Source organism: Neodiprion lecontei, chromosome 3 (genome assembly GCF_021901455.1).
Source record: "Neodiprion lecontei isolate iyNeoLeco1 chromosome 3, iyNeoLeco1.1, whole genome shotgun sequence".
NCBI lineage: Eukaryota > Metazoa > Arthropoda > Insecta > Hymenoptera > Diprionidae > Neodiprion > Neodiprion lecontei.
The window spans coordinates 2022544-2043516 of NC_060262.1; the positions used below are offsets into that span (position 1 = coordinate 2022544).

At 41.2% G+C, this 20973-nt stretch overlaps 2 protein-coding genes across 6 annotated transcripts; one reads left to right on the forward strand and one right to left on the reverse strand.

The window, feature by feature from the left end:
* Positions 1–14708: 14708 nt before the first annotated feature.
* On the forward strand, positions 14709–19881 carry LOC107222274 (zinc finger protein 60). Of its 5 annotated transcripts, none has more exons than XM_046733263.1 (4): positions 14710–15203; positions 15505–15646; positions 15874–18259; positions 18434–19881. In XM_046733263.1, the coding sequence occupies exons 2-4, from the start codon at positions 15560–15562 to the stop codon at positions 18697–18699; spliced, it is 2739 nt and encodes a 912-aa protein (XP_046589219.1). In that variant the 5' UTR covers positions 14710–15203; positions 15505–15559; the 3' UTR covers positions 18700–19881. The 5 variants fall into 5 exon arrangements, with proteins under 5 accessions (XP_015517051.1, XP_046589219.1, XP_046589220.1 ...); XM_046733264.1 differs by having other exon boundaries at positions 14710–14975; XM_046733265.1 differs by having other exon boundaries at positions 14710–14915.
* Positions 19882–19892: 11 nt separating this feature from the next.
* On the reverse strand, positions 19893–20854 carry LOC107222266 (probable small nuclear ribonucleoprotein G). Its single transcript, XM_015661543.2, has 4 exons — positions 20622–20854; positions 20449–20471; positions 20118–20242; positions 19893–20015 (listed from the first exon to the last, which is right to left on the reverse strand). Exons 1-4 carry the CDS (start codon positions 20651–20653, stop codon positions 19965–19967), a joined length of 231 nt encoding a protein of 76 aa, XP_015517029.1. The 5' UTR covers positions 20654–20854; the 3' UTR covers positions 19893–19964.
* Positions 20855–20973: the final 119 nt, after the last annotated feature.

Below are 20973 nucleotides of genomic sequence, written 5' to 3' on the forward strand. Positions count from 1 at the left end.
ATTTTCGCCAAAAATACAAAGGGGTTAGCCTTACTTTTTTTTCGAGCAAAAAACTTTTGGTCTCAGATTCGATTTGAATGACCCCCTCCTGACTAATTAGACCCCCAGGAACCCAGAAAACGCAGCGAAAAAGGCGTGGGATCAACAGGAGAGAAATTACGAAGGAAAAAGGACCTGCTGAAAAATGTCGAAAACGCAGGTTCTCGTTTTTCGGCTCTAACTTTTGATCAGTTGATCGCAGCGTATTGGGACCGCGCCCAATCGATTTCTCTCGCAAAATTACGTCGGAATAGTGCCAGAAAGAATTTATCCCAGCACTTTTCAGAATCGCGAAAATTTTCGCCAAAAATACAAAGGGGTTAGCCTTACTTTTTTTTCGGGCAAAAAACTTTTGGTCTCAGATTCGATTTGAATGACCCCCTCCTGACTAATTGGATCCCCAGGAACCCAGAAAACGCAGCGAAAAAGGCGTGGGATCAACAGGAGAGAAATTACGAAGGAAAAAGGACCTGTTGAAAAATGTCGAAAACGTAGGTTCTCGTTTTTCGGCTCTAACTTTTGATCAGTTGGTTGCAGCGTATTGGGACTGCGCCCAATCGATTTCTCTCGCAAAATTACGTCGGAATAGTGCCAGAAAGAATTTATTCCAGCACTTTTCAGAATCGCGAAAATTTTCGCCAAAAATACAAAGGGGTTAGCCTTACTTTTTTTTCAGGCAAAAAACTTTTGGTCTCAGATTCGATCTGAATGACCCTCTCCTGATTTATTGGACCCCCGGGAACTCAGGAAACGCAGCGAAAAAGGCGCTGCTTCAACAGGAGAGAAATTACGAAGGAAAAAGGACCTGCTGAAAAATGTCGAAAACGCAGGTTCTCGTTTTTCAACTCTAACTTTTGATCAGTTGATCGCAGCGTATTGGGACCGCGCCCAATCGATTTCTCTCGCAAAATTACGTCGGAATATTGCCAGAAAGAATTTATCCCAGCACTTTTCAGAATCGCGAAAATTTTCGCCAAAAATACAAAGGGGTTAGCCTTACTTTTTTTTCGGGCAAAAAACTTTTGGTCTCAGATTCGATTTGAATGACCCTCTCCTGACTAATTGGACCCCCGGGAACTCAGAAAACGCAGCGAAAAAGGCGCTGCTTCAACAGGAGAGAAATTACGAAGGAAAAAGGACCTGCTGAAAAATGTCGAAAACGCAGGTTCTCGTTTTTCGGCTCTAACTTTTGATCAGTTGATCGCAGCGTATTGGGACTGCGCCCAATCGATTTCTCTCGCAAAATTACGTCGGAATAGTGCCAGAAAGAATTTATCCCAGCACTTTTCAGAATCGCGAAAATTTTCTCCAAAAATACAAAGGGGCTAGCCTTACTTTTTTTTCGGGCAAAAACTTTTGGTCCCAGATTCGATTTGTATGACCCTCTCCTGACTAATTGGACCCCCAGGAACTCAGAAAACGCAGCGAAAAAGGCGCTGGATCAACAGGAGAGAAATTACGAAGGAAAAAAGACCTGCTGAAAAATGTCGAAAACGCAGGTTCTCGTTTTTCGGCTCTAACTTTTGATCAGTTGATCGCAGCGTATTGGGACTGCGCCCAAACGATTTCTCACGCAAAATTACGTCGGAATAGTGCCCGAAAGAATTTATTCCAGCACTTTTCAGAATCGCGAAAATTTTCGCCAAAAATACAAAGGGGTTAGCCTTACTTTTTTTTCGGGCAAAAAACTTTTGGTCTCAGATTCGATTTGAATGACCCTCTCCAGACTAATTGGACCCCCAGGAACTCAGAAAACGCAGCAAAAAAGGCGCTGCTTCAACAGGAGAGAAATTACGAAGGAAAAAGGACCTGCTGAAAAATGTCGAAAACGCAGGTTCTCGTTTTTCGGCTCTAACTTTTGATCAGTTGATCGCAGCGTATTGGGACTGCGCCCATTCGATTTCTCTCGCAAAATTACGTCGGAATAGTGCCAGAAAGAATTTATCCCAGCACTTTTCAGAATTGCGAAAATTTTCGCCAAAAATACAAAGGGGTTAGCCTTACTTTTTTTTCGGGCAAAAAACTTTTGGTCTCAGATTCGATTTGAATGACCCTCTCCTGACTAATTGGACCCCCAGGAACTCAGAAAACGCAGCGAAAAGAGCGTGGGATCAACAGGAGAGAAATGACGAACGAAAAAGCACCTGCTGAAAAATGTCGAAAACACAGGTTCTCGTTTTTCGGCTCTAACTTTTGATCAGTCGATCGCAGCGTATTGGGACTGCGCCCAATCGATTTCTCTCGCAAAATTACGTCGGAATAGTGCCAGAAAGAATTTATTCCAGCACTTTTCAGAATCGCGAAAATTTTCGCCAAAAATACAAAGGGGTTAGCCTTACTTTTTTTTCGGGCAAAAAACTTTTGATCTCAGATTCGATTTGAATGACCCTCTTCTGATTTATTGGACCCCCGGGAACTCAGAAAACGCAGCGAAAAAGGCGTGGGATCAACAGGAGAGAAATTACGAAGGAAAAAGGACCTGCTGAAAAATGTCGAAAACGCAGGTTCTCGTTTTTCGGCTCTAACTTTTGATCAGTTGATCGCAGCGTATTGGGACCGCGCACAATTGATTTCTCTCGCAAAATTACGTCGGAATAGTGCCAGAAAGAATTTATTCCAGCACTTTTCAGAATCGCGAAAATTTTCGCCAAAAATACAAAGGGGTTAGCCTTACTTTTTTTTCGGGCAAAAAACTTTTGGTCTCTGATTCGATTTGAATGACCCTCTCCAGACTAATTGGACCCCCAGGAACTCAGAAAACGCAGCAAAAAAGGCGCTGCTTCAACAGGAGAGAAATTACGAAGGAAAAAGGACCTGTTGAAAAATGTCGAAAACGCAGGTTCTCGTTTTTCGGCTCTAACTTTTGATCAGTTGATCGCAGCGTATTGGGACTGCGCCCAATCGATTTCTCTCACAAAATTACGTCGGAATAGTGCCAGAAAGAATTTATCCCAGCACTTTTCAGAATTGCGAAAAGTTTCGCCAAAAATACAAAGGGGTTAGCCTTACTTTTTTTTCGGGCAAAAAACTTTTGGTCTCAGATTCGATTTGAATGACCCCCTCCTGACTAATTGGATCCCCAGGAACCCAGAAAACGCAGCGAAAAAGGCGTGGGATCAACAGGAGAGAAATTACGAAGGAAAAAGGACCTGTTGAAAAATGTCGAAAACGTAGGTTCTCGTTTTTCGGCTCTAACTTTTGATCAGTTGATTGCAGCGTATTGGGACTGCGCCCAATCGATTTCTCTCACAAAATTACGTCGGAATAGTGCCAGAAAGAATTTATCCCAGCACTTTTCAGAATTGCGAAAAGTTTCGCCAAAAATACAAAGGGGTTAACCTTACTTTTTTTTCGGGCAAAAAACTTTTGGTCTCAGATTCGATTTGAATGACCCTCTCCAGACTAATTGGACCCCCAGGAACTCAGAAAACGCAGCAAAAAAGGCGCTGCTTCAACAGGAGAGAAATTACGAAGGAAAAAGGACCCGCTGAAAAATGTCGAAAACGCAGGTTCTCGTTTTTCGGCTCTAACTTTTGATCAGTTGATCGCAACGTATTGGGACCGCGCCCAATCGATTTCTCTCGCAAAATTACGTCGGAATAGTGCCAGAAAGAATTTATCCCAGCACTTTTCAGAATCGCGAAAATTTTCGCCAAAAATACAAAGGGGTTAGCCTTACTTTTTTTTCGGGCAAAAAACTTTTGGTCTCAGATTCGATTTGAATGACCCCCTCCTGACTAATTGGATCCCCAGGAACCCAGAAAACGCAGCGAAAAAGGCGTGGGATCAACAGGAGAGAAATTACGAAGGAAAAAGGACCTGTTGAAAAATGTCGAAAACGTAGGTTCTCGTTTTTCGGCTCTAACTTTTGATCAGTTGATCGCAGCGTATTGGGACTGCGCCCAATCGATTTCTCTCACAAAATTACGTCGGAATAGTGCCAGAAAGAATTTATTCCAGCACTTTTCAGAATCGCGAAAATTTTCGCCAAAAATACAAAGGGGTTAGCCTTACTTTTTTTTCGGGCAAAAAACTTTTGGTCTCAGATTCGATTTGAATGACCCTCTCCAGACTAATTGGACCCCCAGGAACTCAGAAAACGCAGCAAAAAAGGCGCTGCTTCAACAGGAGAGAAATTACGAAGGAAAAAGGACCTGCTGAAAAATGTCGAAAACGCAGGTTCTCGTTTTTCGGCCCTAACTTTTGATCAGTTGATCGCAGCGTATTGGGACTGCGCCCAAACGATTTCTCACGCAAAATTACGTCGGAATAGTGCCCGAAAGAATTTATTCCAGCACTTTTCAGAATCGCGGAAATTTTCGCCAAAAATACAAAGGGGTTAGCCTTACTTTTTTTTCGGGCAAAAAACTTTTGGCCTCAGATTCGATTTGAATGACCCTCTCCTGACTAATTGGACCCCCAGGAACTCAGAAAACGCAGCGAAAAGAGCGTGGGATCAACAGGAGAGAAATGACGAACGAAAAAGCACCTGCTGAAAAATGTCGAAAACACAGGTTCTCGTTTTTCGGCTCTAACTTTTGATGCGTTGATCGCAGCGTATTGGGACTGCGCCCAATCGATTTTCCTCGCAAAATTACGTCGGAATAGTGCCAGAAAGAATTTATTCCAGCACTTTTCAGAATCGCGAAAATTTTCTCCAAAAATACAAAGGGGTTAGCCTTACTTTTTTTTCGGGCAAAAACTATTGGTCCCAGATTCGATTTGTATGACCCTCTCCTGACTAATTGGACCCCCAGGAACTCAGAAAACGCAGCGAAAAAGGCGCTGGATCAACAGGAGAGAAATTACGAAGGAAAAAAGACCTGCTGAAAAATGTCGAAAACGCAGGTTCTCGTTTTTCGGCTCTAACTTTTGATCAGTCGATCGCAGCGTATTGGGACTGCGCCCAATCGATTTCTCTCGCAAAATTACGTCGGAATAGTGCCAGAAAGAATTTATTCCAGCACTTTTCAGAATCGCGAAAATTTTCGCCAAAAATACAAAGGGGTTAGCCTTACTTTTTTTTCAGGCAAAAAACTTTTGGTCTCAGATTCGATTTGAATGACCCCCTCCTGACTAATTGGACCCCCAGGAACCCAGAAAACGCAGCGAAAAAGGCGTGGGATCAACAGGAGAGAAATTACGAAGGTAAAAGGACCTGTTGAAAAATGTCGAAAACGTAGGTTCTCGTTTTTCGGCTCTAACTTTTGATCAGTTGATTGCAGCGTATTGGGACTGCGCCCAATCGATTTCTCTCACAAAATTACGTCGGAATAGTGCCAGAAAGAATTTATTCCAGCACTTTTCAGAATCGCGAAAATTTTCGCCAAAAATACAAAGGGGTTAGCCTTACTTTTTTTTCGGGCAAAAAACTTTTGGTCTCAGATTCGATTTGAATGACCCTCTCCAGACTAATTGGACCCCCAGGAACTCAGAAAACGCAGCAAAAAAGGCGCTGCTTCAACAGGAGAGAAATTACGAAGGAAAAAGGACCTGCTGAAAAATGTCGAAAACGCAGGTTCTCGTTTTTCGGCTCTAACTTTTGATCAGTTGATCGCAGCGTATTGGGACTGCGCCCAAACGATTTCTCACGCAAAATTACGTCGGAATAGTGCCCGAAAGAATTTATTCCAGCACTTTTCAGAATCGCGAAAATTTTCGCCAAAAATACAAAGGGGTTAGCCTTACTTTTTTTTCGGGCAAAAAACTTTTGGTCTCAGATTCGATTTGAATGACCCCCTCCAGACTAATTGGACCCCCAGGAACTCAGAAAATGCAGCAAAAAAGGCGCTGCTTCAACAGGAGAGAAATTACGAAGGAAAAAGGACCTGTTGAAAAATGTCGAAAACGCAGGTTCTCGTTTTTCGGCTCTAACTTTTGATCAGTTGATCGCAGCGTATTGGGACTGCGCCCAATCGTTTTCTCTCGCAAAATTACGTCGGAATAGTGCCAGAAAGAATTTATCCCAGCACTTTTCAGAATTGCGAAAATTTTCGCCAAAAATACAAAGGGGTTAGCCTTACTTTTTTTTCGGGCAAAAAACTTTTGGCCTCAGATTCGATTTGAATGACCCTCTCCTGACTAATTGGACCCCCAGGAACTCAGAAAACGCAGCGAAACGAGCGTGGGATCAACAGGAGAGAAATGACGAACGAAAAAGCACCTGCTGAAAAATGTCGAAAACACAGGTTCTCGTTTTTCGGCTCTAACTTTTGATGCGTTGATCGCAGCGTATTGGGACTGCGCCCAATCGATTTTCCTCGCAAAATTACGTCGGAATAGTGCCAGAAAGAATTTATTCCAGCACTTTTCAGAATCGCGAAAATTTTCTCCAAAAATACAAAGGGGCTAGCCTTACTTTTTTTTCGGGCAAAAACTTTTGGTCCCAGATTCGATTTGTATGACCCTCTCCTGACTAATTGGACCCCCAGGAACTCAGAAAACGCAGCGAAAAAGGCGCTGGATCAACAGGAGAGAAATTACGAAGGAAAAAAGACCTGCTGAAAAATGTCGAAAACGCAGGTTCTCGTTTTTCGGCTCTAACTTTTGATCAGTTGATCGCAGCGTATTGGGACTGCGCCCAAACGATTTCTCACGCAAAATTACGTCGGAATAGTGCCCGAAAGAATTTATTCCAGCACTTTTCAGAATCGCGAAAATTTTCGCCAAAAATACAAAGGGGTTAGCCTTACTTTTTTTTCGGGCAAAAAACTTTTGGTCTCAGATTCGATTTGAATGACCCTCTCCAGACTAATTGGACCCCCAGGAACTCAGAAAACGCAGCAAAAAAGGCGCTGCTTCAACAGGAGAGAAATTACGAAGGAAAAAGGACCTGCTGAAAAATGTCGAAAACGCAGGTTCTCGTTTTTCGGCTCTAACTTTTGATCAGTTGATCGCAGCGTATTGGGACTGCGCCCAATCGATTTCTCTCGCAAAATTACGTCGGAATAGTGCCAGAAAGAATTTATCCCAGCACTTTTCAGAATTGCGAAAATTTTCGCCAAAAATACAAAGGGGTTAGCCTTACTTTTTTTTCGGGCAAAAAACTTTTGGTCTCAGATTCGATTTGAATGACCCTCTCCAGACTAATTGGACCCCCAGGAACTCAGAAAACGCAGCAAAAAAGGCGCTGCTTCAACAGGAGAGAAATTACGAAGGAAAAAGGACCTGCTGAAAAATGTCGAAAACGCAGGTTCTCGTTTTTCGGCTCTAACTTTTGATCAGTTGATCGCAGCGTATTGGGACTGCGCCCAAACGATTTCTCACGCAAAATTACGTCGGAATAGTGCCCGAAAGAATTTATTCCAGCACTTTTCAGAATCGCGAAAATTTTCGCCAAAAATACAAAGGGGTTAGCCTTACTTTTTTTTCGGGCAAAAAACTTTTGGTCTCAGATTCGATTTGAATGACCCCCTCCAGACTAATTGGACCCCCAGGAACTCAGAAAATGCAGCAAAAAAGGCGCTGCTTCAACAGGAGAGAAATTACGAAGGAAAAAGGACCTGTTGAAAAATGTCGAAAACGCAGGTTCTCGTTTTTCGGCTCTAACTTTTGATCAGTTGATCGCAGCGTATTGGGACTGCGCCCAATCGTTTTCTCTCGCAAAATTACGTCGGAATAGTGCCAGAAAGAATTTATCCCAGCACTTTTCAGAATTGCGAAAATTTTCGCCAAAAATACAAAGGGGTTAGCCTTACTTTTTTTTCGGGCAAAAAACTTTTGGCCTCAGATTCGATTTGAATGACCCTCTCCTGACTAATTGGACCCCCAGGAACTCAGAAAACGCAGCGAAACGAGCGTGGGATCAACAGGAGAGAAATGACGAACGAAAAAGCACCTGCTGAAAAATGTCGAAAACACAGGTTCTCGTTTTTCGGCTCTAACTTTTGATGCGTTGATCGCAGCGTATTGGGACTGCGCCCAATCGATTTTCCTCGCAAAATTACGTCGGAATAGTGCCAGAAAGAATTTATTCCAGCACTTTTCAGAATCGCGAAAATTTTCTCCAAAAATACAAAGGGGCTAGCCTTACTTTTTTTTCGGGCAAAAACTTTTGGTCCCAGATTCGATTTGTATGACCCTCTCCTGACTAATTGGACCCCCAGGAACTCAGAAAACGCAGCGAAAAAGGCGCTGGATCAACAGGAGAGAAATTACGAAGGAAAAAAGACCTGCTGAAAAATGTCGAAAACGCAGGTTCTCGTTTTTCGGCTCTAACTTTTGATCAGTTGATCGCAGCGTATTGGGACTGCGCCCAAACGATTTCTCACGCAAAATTACGTCGGAATAGTGCCCGAAAGAATTTATTCCAGCACTTTTCAGAATCGCGAAAATTTTCGCCAAAAATACAAAGGGGTTAGCCTTACTTTTTTTTCGGGCAAAAAACTTTTGGTCTCAGATTCGATTTGAATGACCCTCTCCAGACTAATTGGACCCCCAGGAACTCAGAAAACGCAGCAAAAAAGGCGCTGCTTCAACAGGAGAGAAATTACGAAGGAAAAAGGACCTGCTGAAAAATGTCGAAAACGCAGGTTCTCGTTTTTCGGCTCTAACTTTTGATCAGTTGATCGCAGCGTATTGGGACTGCGCCCAATCGATTTCTCTCGCAAAATTACGTCGGAATAGTGCCAGAAAGAATTTATCCCAGCACTTTTCAGAATTGCGAAAATTTTCGCCAAAAATACAAAGGGGTTAGCCTTACTTTTTTTTCGGGCAAAAAACTTTTGGTCTCAGATTCGATTTGAATGACCCTCTCCTGACTAATTGGACCCCCAGGAACTCAGAAAACGCAGCGAAAAGAGCGTGGGATCAACAGGAGAGAAATGACGAACGAAAAAGCACCTGCTGAAAAATGTCGAAAACACAGGTTCTCGTTTTTCGGCTCTAACTTTTGATCAGTCGATCGCAGCGTATTGGGACTGCGCCCAATCGATTTCTCTCGCAAAATTACGTCGGAATAGTGCCAGAAAGAATTTATTCCAGCACTTTTCAGAATCGCGAAAATTTTCGCCAAAAATACAAAGGGGTTAGCCTTACTTTTTTTTCGGGCAAAAAACTTTTGGTCTCAGATTCGATTTGAATGACCCTCTCCTGATTTATTGGACCCCCGGGAACTCAGAAAACGCAGCGAAAAAGGCGTGGGATCAACAGGAGAGAAATTACGAAGGAAAAAGGACCTGCTGAAAAATGTCGAAAACGCAGGTTCTCGTTTTTCGGCTCTAACTTTTGATCAGTTGATCGCAGCGTATTGGGACCGCGCACAATTGATTTCTCTCGCAAAATTACGTCGGAATAGTGCCAGAAAGAATTTATTCCAGCACTTTTCAGAATCGCGAAAATTTTCGCCAAAAATACAAAGGGGTTAGCCTTACTTTTTTTTCGGGCAAAAAACTTTTGGTCTCTGATTCGATTTGAATGACCCTCTCCAGACTAATTGGACCCCCAGGAACTCAGAAAACGCAGCAAAAAAGGCGCTGCTTCAACAGGAGAGAAATTACGAAGGAAAAAGGACCTGTTGAAAAATGTCGAAAACGCAGGTTCTCGTTTTTCGGCTCTAACTTTTGATCAGTTGATCGCAGCGTATTGGGACTGCGCCCAATCGATTTCTCTCGCAAAATTACGTCGGAATAGTGCCAGAAAGAATTTATCCCAGCACTTTTCAGAATTGCGAAAATTTTCACCAAAAATACAAAGGGGTTAGCCTTACTTTTTTTTCGGGCAAAAAACTTTTGGCCTCAGATTCGATTTGAATGACCCTCTCCTGACTAATTGGACCCCCAGGAACTCAGAAAACGCAGCGAAATGAGCGTGGGATCAACAGGAGAGAAATGACGAACGAAAAAGCACCTGCTGAAAAATGTCGAAAACACAGGTTCTCGTTTTTCGGCTCTAACTTTTGATGCGTTGATCGCAGCGCATTGGGACTGCGCCCAATCGATTTCTCTCGCAAAATTACGTCGGAATAGTGCCAGAAAGAATTTATCCCAGCCCTTTTCAGAACTGCGAAAATTTTCGCCAAAAATACAAAGGGGTTAGCCTTACTTTTTTTTCGGGCAAAAAACTTTTGGTCTCAGATTCGATTTGAATGTTCCTCCCCTGACTAATTGGACCCCCAGGAACCCAGAAAACGCAGCGAAAAAGGCGTGGGATCAACAGGAGAGAAATGACGAACGAAAAAGCACCTGCTGAAAAATGTCGAAAACACAGGTTCTCGTTTTTCGGCTCTAACTTTTGATGCGTTGATCGCAGCGTATTGGGACTGCGCCCAATCGATTTTCCTCGCAAAATTACGTCGGAATAGTGCCAGAAAGAATTTATTCCAGCACTTTTCAGAATCGCGAAAATTTTCTCCAAAAATACAAAGGGGTTAGCCTTACTTTTTTTTCGGGCAAAAACTTTTGGTCCCAGATTCGATTTGTATGACCCTCTCCTGACTAATTGGACCCCCAGGAACTCAGAAAACGCAGCGAAAAAGGCGCTGGATCAACAGGAGAAAAATTACGAAGGAAAAAGGACCTGTTGAAAAATGTCGAAAACGTAGGTTCTCGTTTTTCGGCTCTTACTTTTGATCAGTTGATCGCAGCGTATTGGGACCGCGCCCAATCGATTTCTCTCGCAAAATTACGTCGGAATAGTGCCAGAAAGAATTTATCCCAGCACTTTTCAGAATCGCGAAAATTTTCGCCAAAAATACAAAGGGGTTAGCCTTACTTTTTTTTCGGGCAAAAAACTTTTGGTCTCAGATTCGATTTGAATGACCCCCTCCTGACTAATTGGACCCCCAGGAACCCAGAAAACGCAGCGAAAAAGGCGTGGGATCAACAGGAGAGAAATTACGAAGGAAAAAGGACCTGTTGAAAAATGTCGAAAACGTAGGTTCTCGTTTTTCGGCTCTAACTTTTCATCAGTTGATCGCAGCGTATTGGGACCGCGCCCAATCGATTTCTCCCGCAAAATTACGTCGGAATAGTGCCAGAAAGAATTTATCCCAGCACTTTTCAGAATCGCGAAAATTTTCGCCAAAAATACAAAGGGGTTAGCCTTACTTTTTTTTCGGGCAAAAAACTTTTGGTCTCAGATTCGATTTGAATGACCCTCTCCAGACTAATTGGACCCCCAGGAACTCAGAAAACGCAGCAAAAAAGGCGCTGCTTCAACAGGAGAGAAATTACGAAGGAAAAAGGACCTGCTGAAAAATGTCGAAAACGCAGGTTCTCGTTTTTCGGCTCTAACTTTTGATCAGTGGATCGCAGCGTATTGGGACTGCGCCCAAACGATTTCTCACGCAAAATTACGTCGGAATAGTGCCGGAAACAATTTATTCCAGCACTTTTCAGAATCGCGAAAATTTTCGCCAAAAATACAAAGGGGTTAGCCTCTCTTTTTTTTCGGGCAAAAAACTTTTGGTCTCAGATTCGATTTGAATGACCCCCTCCTGACTAATTGGACCCCCAGGAACCCAGAAAGCGCAGCGAAAAAGGCGTGGGATCAACAGGAGAGAAATTACGAAGGAAAAAGGACCTGTTGAAAAATGTCGAAAACGTAGGTTCTCGTTTTTCGGCTCTAACTTTTGATCAGTTGATCGCAGCATATTGGGACCGCGCCCAATCGATTTCTCTCGCAAAACTACGTCGGAATGGTGCCAGAAAGAATTCATTCCAGCACTTTTCAGAATCGCGAAAATTTTCGCCAAAAATACAAAGGGGTTAGCCTTACTTTTTTTTCGGGCAAAAAACTTTTGGTCTCAGATTCGATTTGAATGACCCTTTCCTGACTTATTGGACCCCCGGGAACTCAGAAAACGCAGCGAAAAAGGCGTGGGATCAACAGGAGTGAAATTACGAAGGAAAAAGGACCTGCTGAAAAATGTCGAAAACGCAGGTTCTCGTTTTTCGGCTCTAACTTTTGATCAGTTGATCGCAGCGTATTGGGACCGCGCCCAATCGATTTCTCTCGCAAAATTACGTCGGAATAGTGCCAGAAAGAATTCATCCCAGCACTTTTCAGAATCGCGAAAATTTTCGCCAAAAATACAAAGGGGTTAGCCTTACTTTTTTTCGGGCAAAAAACTTTTGGTCTCAGATTCGATTTGAATGACCCCCTTCTGACTAATTGGACCCCCAGGAACCCAGAAAACGCAGCGAAAAAGGCGTGGGATCAACAGGAGAGAAATTACGAAGGAAAAAGGACCTGTTGAAAAATGTCGAAAACGTAGGTTCTCGTTTTTCGGCTCTAACTTTTCATCAGTTGATCGCAGCGTATTGGGACCGCGCCCAATCGATTTCTCTCGCAAAATTACGTCGGAATAGTGCCAGAAAGAATTTATCCCAGCACTTTTCAGAATCGCGAAAATTTTCGCCAAAAATACAAAGGGGTTAGCCTTACTTTTTTTTCGGGCAAAAAACTTTTGGTCTCAGATTCGATTTGAATGACCCTCTCCAGACTAATTGGACCCCCAGGAACTCAGAAAACGCAGCAAAAAAGGCGCTGCTTCAACAGGAGAGAAATTACGAAGGAAAAAGGACCTGCTGAAAAATGTCGAAAACGCAGGTTCGCGTTTTTCGGCTCCAACTTTTGATCAGTTGATTGCAGCGTATTGGGACTGCGCCCAATCGATTTCTCTCGCAAAATTACGTCGGAATAGCGCCAGAAAGAATTTATTCCAGCACTTTTCAGAATCGCCAAAATTTTCGCCAAAAATACAAAGGGGTTAGCCTTACTTTTTTTTCGAGCAAAAAACTTTTGGTCTCAGATTCGATTCGAATGACCCCCTCCTGACTAATTGGACCCCCAGGAACCCAGAAAACGCAGCGAAAAAGGCGTGGGATCAACAGGAGAGAAATTACGAAGGAAAAAGGACCTGTCGAAAAATGTCGAAAACGTAGGTTCTCGTTTTTCGGCTCTAACTTTTGATCAGTTGATCGCAGCGTATTGGGACCGCGCCCAATCGATTTCTCTCGCAAAACTACGTCGGAATGGTGCCAGAAAGAATTCATTTCAGCACTTTTCAGAATCGCGAAAATTTTCGCCAAAAATACAAAGGGGTTAGCCTTACTTTTTTTTCGGGCAAAAAACTTTTGGTCTCAGATTCGATTTGAATGACCCTCCCCTGACTAATTGGACCCCCAGGAACTCAGAAAACGCAGCGAAAAAGGCGTGGGATCAACAGGAGAGAAATTACGAAGGAAAAAGGACCTGCTGAAAAATGTCGAAAACGCAGGTTCTCGTTTTTCGGCTCTAACTTCTGATCAGTTGATTGCAGCGTATTGGGACTGCGCCCAATCGATTTCTCTCGCAAAATTACGTCGGAATAGTGCCAGAAAGAATTTATTGCAGCACTTCTCAAAATCGCGAAAATTTTCGCCAAAAATACAAAGGGGTTAGCCTTACTTTTTCTTCATTTTTTGAGGCAAAAATTTTTGGTCTTAGATTCGATTTAAATGACCCTTTCCTGAGCAATTGGACCCCCAGGAACTCAGAAAACGCAGCGAAAAGAGCGTGGGATCAACAGGAGTGAAACGGCGAAGGAAATTCTTCGTTTTTCTGCTGTAACTTTGGATGCGTCGATCGCAGCATATTGGGACTGCTCCCAATCGATTTATCTTGCAAAATTAGGTCGGAACAGGGCAGGTAAGAATTTATTTCAGAACTTTCCAAAACACAATATAATTCATAAAGCCATTACAATTCTCCATATTATGCGCATAATATATCATGTACGTTCTTCACCGAATACCCAGTGAACTCGTAAACTATATGTAGAGTGCGATACTCTTTGTAACATTCAAATGTAATTTTATCAATAAATTATCCTCCAGATTTTCAAACTATATCATCTCTAAAATGCTGCAAATCAATCCCTTACCTATCCTTACCTCCGAATAATGTACCTATAAGTATAATTGGACTGAATAATCTCAGACTTGTATACAGACGAATGTGCTGAGACACAAAATCTATTCCTAATCCGATGTCAATCTAGAATACCATATAATTGTTGTTTTAATTATGTATATTCGCGTTATACAAAGGTCTGCGAACATTATATCTACGCAAGTACCAAAAATAAGCAGACAGAAAAAATCTCTTTGTAACGATAAAAGCGAGAGGTATTAAATTCTCTTTCAATATCACCAGTTGAATTTTACAATTTCGATATCTCGTATCTCATTCATTAATCATCTGACGTTAAAGTCTAGTAGCCAAACCGCGTAATTTTCATCACGCTATTCGAAAATAAACGCCGACGCGCGAAACGTTCGTGTAGAATTCATTTGTCAATGATTGTAGGAATTGCGAGTTAGACTAGCTTCACCGGTAATATGCGTTGATTTGCCAAAGATCCGGCAAACTATCGAAAGTTGCGCCATCTGTTAACAAACTCGGGAAGTACAATGAGCGCTTACACACTTGCAAATTTGCAAAAAGTAAGTGGCAAAACTATCATCCCGCTACGCCAGCGTCGGCACGATGTAAATGCAATATACGTATACATTTATATGTAGAATCAATCGCGTATTACCAAATTCAATAGAATCAATCCTTATGTATAATTATCACCATAATTATCAATGAATACTACATTTCACGCAAGCGCATACCAAGGCTCACTCAGTAAGAATACACATGCATACATGCTTGCGTACATATTAGGTATACCATGTGCCCCCCCCTCCCCCCGCCATTTGGCCTATAAAGAAGTCAGATAGAAATTTTTATAGTGCAAAAATGGTTTGGGGTAGCGAGTCTCGGTGAACAACGCGTTACGGTGTTAAAAGTTTTTGTATCAAACAGTGAGGGCAAAGTAACTGTACCGACTCTCGGTTGAACTTTTTGTTATTACTGTACTTGAATCTTAGTACAGTGCGGGTGATATTGTATATTTTTTTTAATTGAAAACAATAATTAATTAGCGCATGACAACGCGGGGTTCAGCGGTATTTTCATTTCACGCCATCGTCATCATCATCATCATCGTCGTCGTTAGCGATGACGGCGACGACGGCGTTGTTTTTTCCATTTTTGTAGCCAACTCTGTTTTTTTCTCATTCACCGTATTATCATTATCCAAAAAACATGGCTGTTCGTTTCGCCACTATTCTCCCTTGATGTAATTCTTATTGTTGCTGCTGCTGCACGATCATCATTCTCTAATTGATATTCAAGTATTAAACATTTAATCATCTGCCGAATACGCGCTTTCGAATATTGCGAACGTTCGTATTCGTACTTGTGTGTTTATAATCTATAACCTATCAGCTCCAACTTTTGAGCCTGACACGATATTTCTGTCTGCCTGGATAAACCAGATCTTATAGTTTTTCATTCTCGCGTTAAAACAAACGATACACATTCGTTATCAAATTTTTAAATGTAGACCTAATACCACTGACATCGTTATTTATTTATCAATCTTCGAAAACCTGAACCCCGGATCAATAAATAAAATTGTTTATTACTAAATAGACTTCAAGTTATCAAGTGACAATGGATCAGGATATTTAATCAATCGACCGAAAACATGTCGCATGTTTCTTACTCGAAATTGATATCTTTAAATTATCCAAAACTTTGTCCCAAGCCTGCGCCGCAACAGACACTTGCTGAGGTTAGTTATTTAATATACATACAATAATTGTTATTTGCTCTATTTCACACAATACTTTTTAAATTATATACACGTCTCCATTCATTTATCAATGAATAATACTATAATATACTATACTAATACTATCTCACCTTTACCATCAACTTCCCATTTGACAGTAAAACTTCATATTTTGTTTTAAGCAAGAATAGTGCCCTTACCTTATATTCAATTTCCACCCACAACAGGTCCTTCAATCCGAACCAGTCAAGCGACTGCTGAGCCAGCCAAATATTGTGATAGAAACAATTCCGAAAGTCCAAACGACTCCCAAATCTAATGTATCCAACAACAATGTCCATTTACCGGTTGATAAGAAGAATGGGCCGAGCAAGGTGGCGCAGAGCAAAGGCATCGGGTCTGAAATATCAGTAATGACAGTGGAAACGGAAAGCAAAGATAAATCTAGGCTGCTACCTGCTAAGGGGGATGGAAAGTCTGAAATAGCCCTGATGGTCGTCAAGCCTGAGCAAAAACAATGTGGTCATCACGGCCCATGCGAAAATATCGTTTGCGACGTTTCCGTGCTACAGTACGTTGACCAGGGTGGAGTTCTACCAATGCTAGCTGTGGGGATAGAGGAGAACGAGATCAATGCCCCGGTTGAAAAGCATTGCAAAAATCCGCTGTGCGATGCATTGAGCATAGATCATGACCGATGTCGACGAGCGTTGATTAAACTCTACCGTTGCGATTTGATGAGTGCTTGCGACATTTGCGGCGTTGTATTCAAGACACGGAGGTCTAGGATGAGTCACAAAAGCTGCATCAGGAAGGAGGTCTATAGGCACAATCAAACAGACGGTGCTCAGATACTTAGGGAAAAAATGAGGGAGCGAGAACTGCAGATGATCGAGGCAGCCAAGACCAAGAAAAAAGAACACTTGGACCCGGCCACTGAGTACAAAAAGACTATGGAGTCCCTGAGGAATAACAAGGAGCTGATCATCATCCCAAAAACCATTCCCCAGCATCAGCCAATTGTCACAATAAAAACACTGTCCCCGGGCAACCAGCCGAGCGTTGTACAAAGTACTAACTCCCGAGAAGTCTTTGGAAAACTTTTGCCCTCTATTCCGATTGTTTTCCCACCACAGAATACAATCGTCGGCAAAAGACCGGGTTCTGAGACCAACGAAGGACCCGCCGTGAAGCAACCCAAGATAACAAATGTGTTTTGCACTCCACCTCAACACGCAAGGCTTGGTCAACAGTACATTAAAGTTTCCTCGGTCACGCAATCCAACATCGTTCAGCCGATGTCTCTCAATGATTGGTTCGCTTCTCAGGCAAATATCGTAACCTCGAGCCAAAATACAGCTCTCAAACCTTACCTGACCCCCATCAGAGTCGTCCCTATCACCAGCCTGAAGTCAGCCCCTTCGCTTCGGCATCAAACTCACGGTATTCCTGCGTTTTGCTTGGTACCGGACAATCTTCCCAAACCTGTACCTGTCTCAAAACTGCAGGCCATTCAGCCAGCTCCGATAGCTCCTAGCCCGCCAAGGTCTGTTGCACAAAATAATGAAACAGAGAATGTAGAGCAGCAGAATTCACAGACAGCAAAAAGTGCGACGAACACAAGAAGGAAATCTCAAGCTCGTAGGAAATCTGAGGAGAAAAATTCAAAGGTTTTCAAATGTCCTTATTGTTTCAAGGGTTTCAGCACAGATTGGTATTTCAAAATGCACGTAGCTGGGCACACGGGAGAAATGTTATTCACTTGCAAAACGTGTGAAAAACCATTTAGCAATAGATACGATATGAAAAAACATATGCTCAATGAGCACAATGATGGCGAATGCAGATGCGAGATTTGTGGACAGATATCTATATGCAAATCGGCACTTGAGATTCACATTCGGTCCCACACCGGTGAAAGACCCTTCCACTGTACAGAGTGTGATCTGTCTTACAGATCGAGCACTGACCTTAAAACGCATCAACGAAAGCGACACAACTCTACGGACTGCCCATACTGCCATATTCATCTTGTAAAGGCAGATCTTCAGGCACACTTGGTGTCGTGTCATCAGATGACGGAAAAAGAAGCATTGCATGAAATTCTGCAAGGACAGGAACAGGCAGTGAATGGAAATGAATCGTCCGAAATTGAGGTGTCAGATTGTGAGTCAATGGCAAATGGAATCCTGATGAGAATTAAAGAGGAGCTCATAGAGGAGGCAGCAGCTGTGAATGAAACTACGAAGTTTCAGAGTAGTCGTAATGGTTCAGATTCAAACAAGAGGAAAAAACAGATTGCAAATAAACCTGCCCATACGAAGTCTAAAGGAAACGGTGTGCACAATGCAGAGGGAAACCAGAATGTATGCAATTTGAAGGAAACTGAAACTAAGCCTATCGTTGTCAGGAGGAGCACTAGGAGATCGAACTCTAATTTTCAATGTACCATTTGCAAAGAAAATTTCGATAGCTCCACACTGCTTGATGATCATGTAGCTAATGAACCCAAAGAAACTGTGGAATGCCTCGCATGCAAGAGCTTGTTTCACAGCCAGACTGATTATGATAAACATGGCAATAGCTGTGGCAAAAGTTCCTGCAAACAGTCGTGTAAGTATCATAACGAGTGAATTGTGTAGAATACAGAGTTTAAATGTATAGAAGAAAATTTAAAAAGAAAATTTAAAAAAAAACTCAAAAAATCGTACCTTTGTTTGATTATAGAAAAAAGCAGTTGAGTGAATTTGAACAGCAATGATCTAACGATAATTTGCCCTCCTGCAGCTTGCCTGAAAAATTCAACAACTGGACCGCTGAGACCATTCCAGTGTGAGATCTGCCTGAAAGTATTTAAAAATGATGGAAAACTCCGTATTCACATGAATCTGAGTCCGCAAAATTTCATAACGTGCGTTAGATGCGGCAAGAAATTTCACACTAATCGCGAGTACAGATTGCACATGCACAATAATTGTGTTGAATTAATTAAGTGCCGTAAGTGTAACCGACAATTTTCAAACAAAAGAACACTTGATAACCACATTTGCTGAATTCAGAAGGATGAGGGGTACACTGGATTCTTATGAAAAAAAATCATTATTGATTTGTATGTTTTCTGTAGTTCTCTCGTTATATTTCGTTGCTAATAAGTAGGCCATTATACACTAAGTTATTACTTTAGCTAATATAATTTTCTGCATTGCATTGAAACTTTTCTTTGTACTCCCCTTTCTTTTTTTTTTTGACTGCTTACCGCACATTACGAAAGTAATAAGGTGTGTGTAGAATGATTCTATATTATCTTAAACAAGGATATCCTCAAACGAATTCATATAATTGCAAATGTAAAATTTTAAGATAAGAGGAAAAAAAATTAAGGTATTTACCGAGTATTCTGCACACTATTGTCAAATTTTAATTAAAAACTATGTGAGGGTAAGATTTTATGGTATTTCTGACAAAGGAAGCTATATTTGCTTCTTTATTTTATATACAATGTATAAAGTATGCACGCATTTATTTTTATGATTATACCTATTATTATTCTTGTAAGTCAGACCTTTGTTCCTGCTTCGAAGACTGATGAGCACTTACGACAGCAAAAATCCTCAGCTCATCGCAGATAGTATTATTAAAATTTTAGTTCCAAAACGGTTTCATTAAATCGGAATTATTCAGTCTAATAAAAACATCAGTAAAAAGATTGATTTTATGAACATAGCAAATGTATTTTGACATTTTTAAAATAGAATTTGTATAATTTTTTTTTTATTCACTTCACCTGAATAACTCATTATAAGAATAATTGATTTAATCCAGTATGTCTCTGTACTGTGCAGTACGAATCTCAAATTGGCAAACTAACCCCTTGTACGATATTTTCGTATTTTTATAAAATCCAGTTATACATGTAACAGCGAAATGCCTACCATAATTAATTATATGCCATTGCACCATTTTTTTCCAGATTATATTTTGTGCACAATATATTTAATAATCAGCTTAGCTGTATTGAATGTTCACTTTCTCGTTGTTCCGAGCTAAGAAATGTGAGAAAATTGTGCTGCTTGGAATCCTGTTTTTTTTGTTTTATTTTATACTTGTATTTGAACATAAACGTTTGAATTCTTTTAGTCTTCATGATTTTTCTCCAAAATTATTGTCACTCCTAACTTATCATTCAATCATTTACAACTATGTGTACACTGTAAAATAAGTGAAAAATTAAATGTTAAATACGGCGTTACAAATACAAAATGTTTTTATTCTTTCTTTTTCTCTTAAATACATTCTTCCATCCGATTCTTTTTAATAATTATATTCTATCCAACGCCTCTAGCATTATGACACTGTTTCCTCGAATGACCTGAAATAACAAAAATGATATTGTCGTCAATACTTCGTGCGGATATAAAAAATGATTTGCATCTTTCCTCAAGCAATTGCTTTAGATTTTTTAAATTCTTACCACCATTCCAATGTTATTCTTCGTTCCGTCTTTGCATTCTTCGACTGTTTCGTCAATGACCATGTTCATGAACGGATCAAATCCTCGCAGGATGCCAATCACGTGTCTCCCGCCATTCAGTTTTACTGCCAATTGAAAGTATCGTTAATAAAATACATCAAATACCATTCCTCTCAATTTTCTAGAAGAGGGTTTCGTGCGCAACATGATATTTGGCAATATCAAATATTTATAACCTTCCAAAGCTAGGTTCAATGAACGTTGAAAAAATAAATGAATATCCCAAACCAAGTCAATATTATTTGATACTAATTTAATCCTCTGAACTTACGGGATAACTTTTTGTCCATGTATCTGAAAAATATAATGAAAAATTAGTATATATGGGCAATAAATGTACCGGTAGGTGAAGTCTAACCTTAAATTTAGCAACGTAACCTAAAAATTCTTGGCAAAGAACTGCGGTTATTCGGCGTCGGTTTGACACGCAAGTTTATCACTTACTTTTTCAATTCTGGGGGATGTGCTTTGCTCATTTTTAATAGATGTGTTGAATTTTAATTGAAAAATCGGGGCAGTTTGATGCTCACACTGTCCAACGATGAGATTACGAACAACGTAAAGCGACGTGAGACGCTTTTACAAATTTGAACATCTAAGGTGTGTTACTGCGCAGCCATCTCCACGAACAAGTCGTATTAAGAACCAACCGTATGAAGGCCATCTTGGATTTTCAATTGATCCCATTCAATACCATCTATATAGCGTACAATTTAACAAGTAGGAATCTCCACTGTACTTATAAGATACGTCATATAATTTCAAGAAGGCTTCTATGGTCGGCGCAGAACGGGAC

What these genes read in the sequence shown, in the direction of transcription:
- LOC107222274 (XM_046733263.1), top strand. Translation starts at nt 15,560, where the DNA reads ATGTCGCATGTTTCTTACTCGAAATTGATATCTTTAAATTATCCAAAA. An exon ending in CGCAACAGACACTTGCTGAG is followed by an intron (nt 15,647 to 15,873) that starts GTTAGTTATTTA and finishes CACCCACAACAG; the next exon opens with GTCCTTCAATCCGAACCAGT. An exon ending in AAGTTCCTGCAAACAGTCGT is followed by an intron (nt 18,260 to 18,433) that starts GTAAGTATCATA and finishes GCCCTCCTGCAG; the next exon opens with CTTGCCTGAAAAATTCAACA.
- LOC107222266 (XM_015661543.2), bottom strand. Translation starts at nt 20,653, where the DNA reads ATGAGCAAAGCACATCCCCCAGAATTGAAAAA. An exon ending in CATCCCCCAGAATTGAAAAA is followed by an intron (nt 20,472 to 20,621) that starts GTAAGTGATAAA and finishes TATATTTTTCAG; the next exon opens with ATACATGGACAAAAAGTTAT. An exon ending in AGAATAACATTGGAATGGTG is followed by an intron (nt 20,016 to 20,117) that starts GTAAGAATTTAA and finishes TTGTTATTTCAG; the next exon opens with GTCATTCGAGGAAACAGTGT.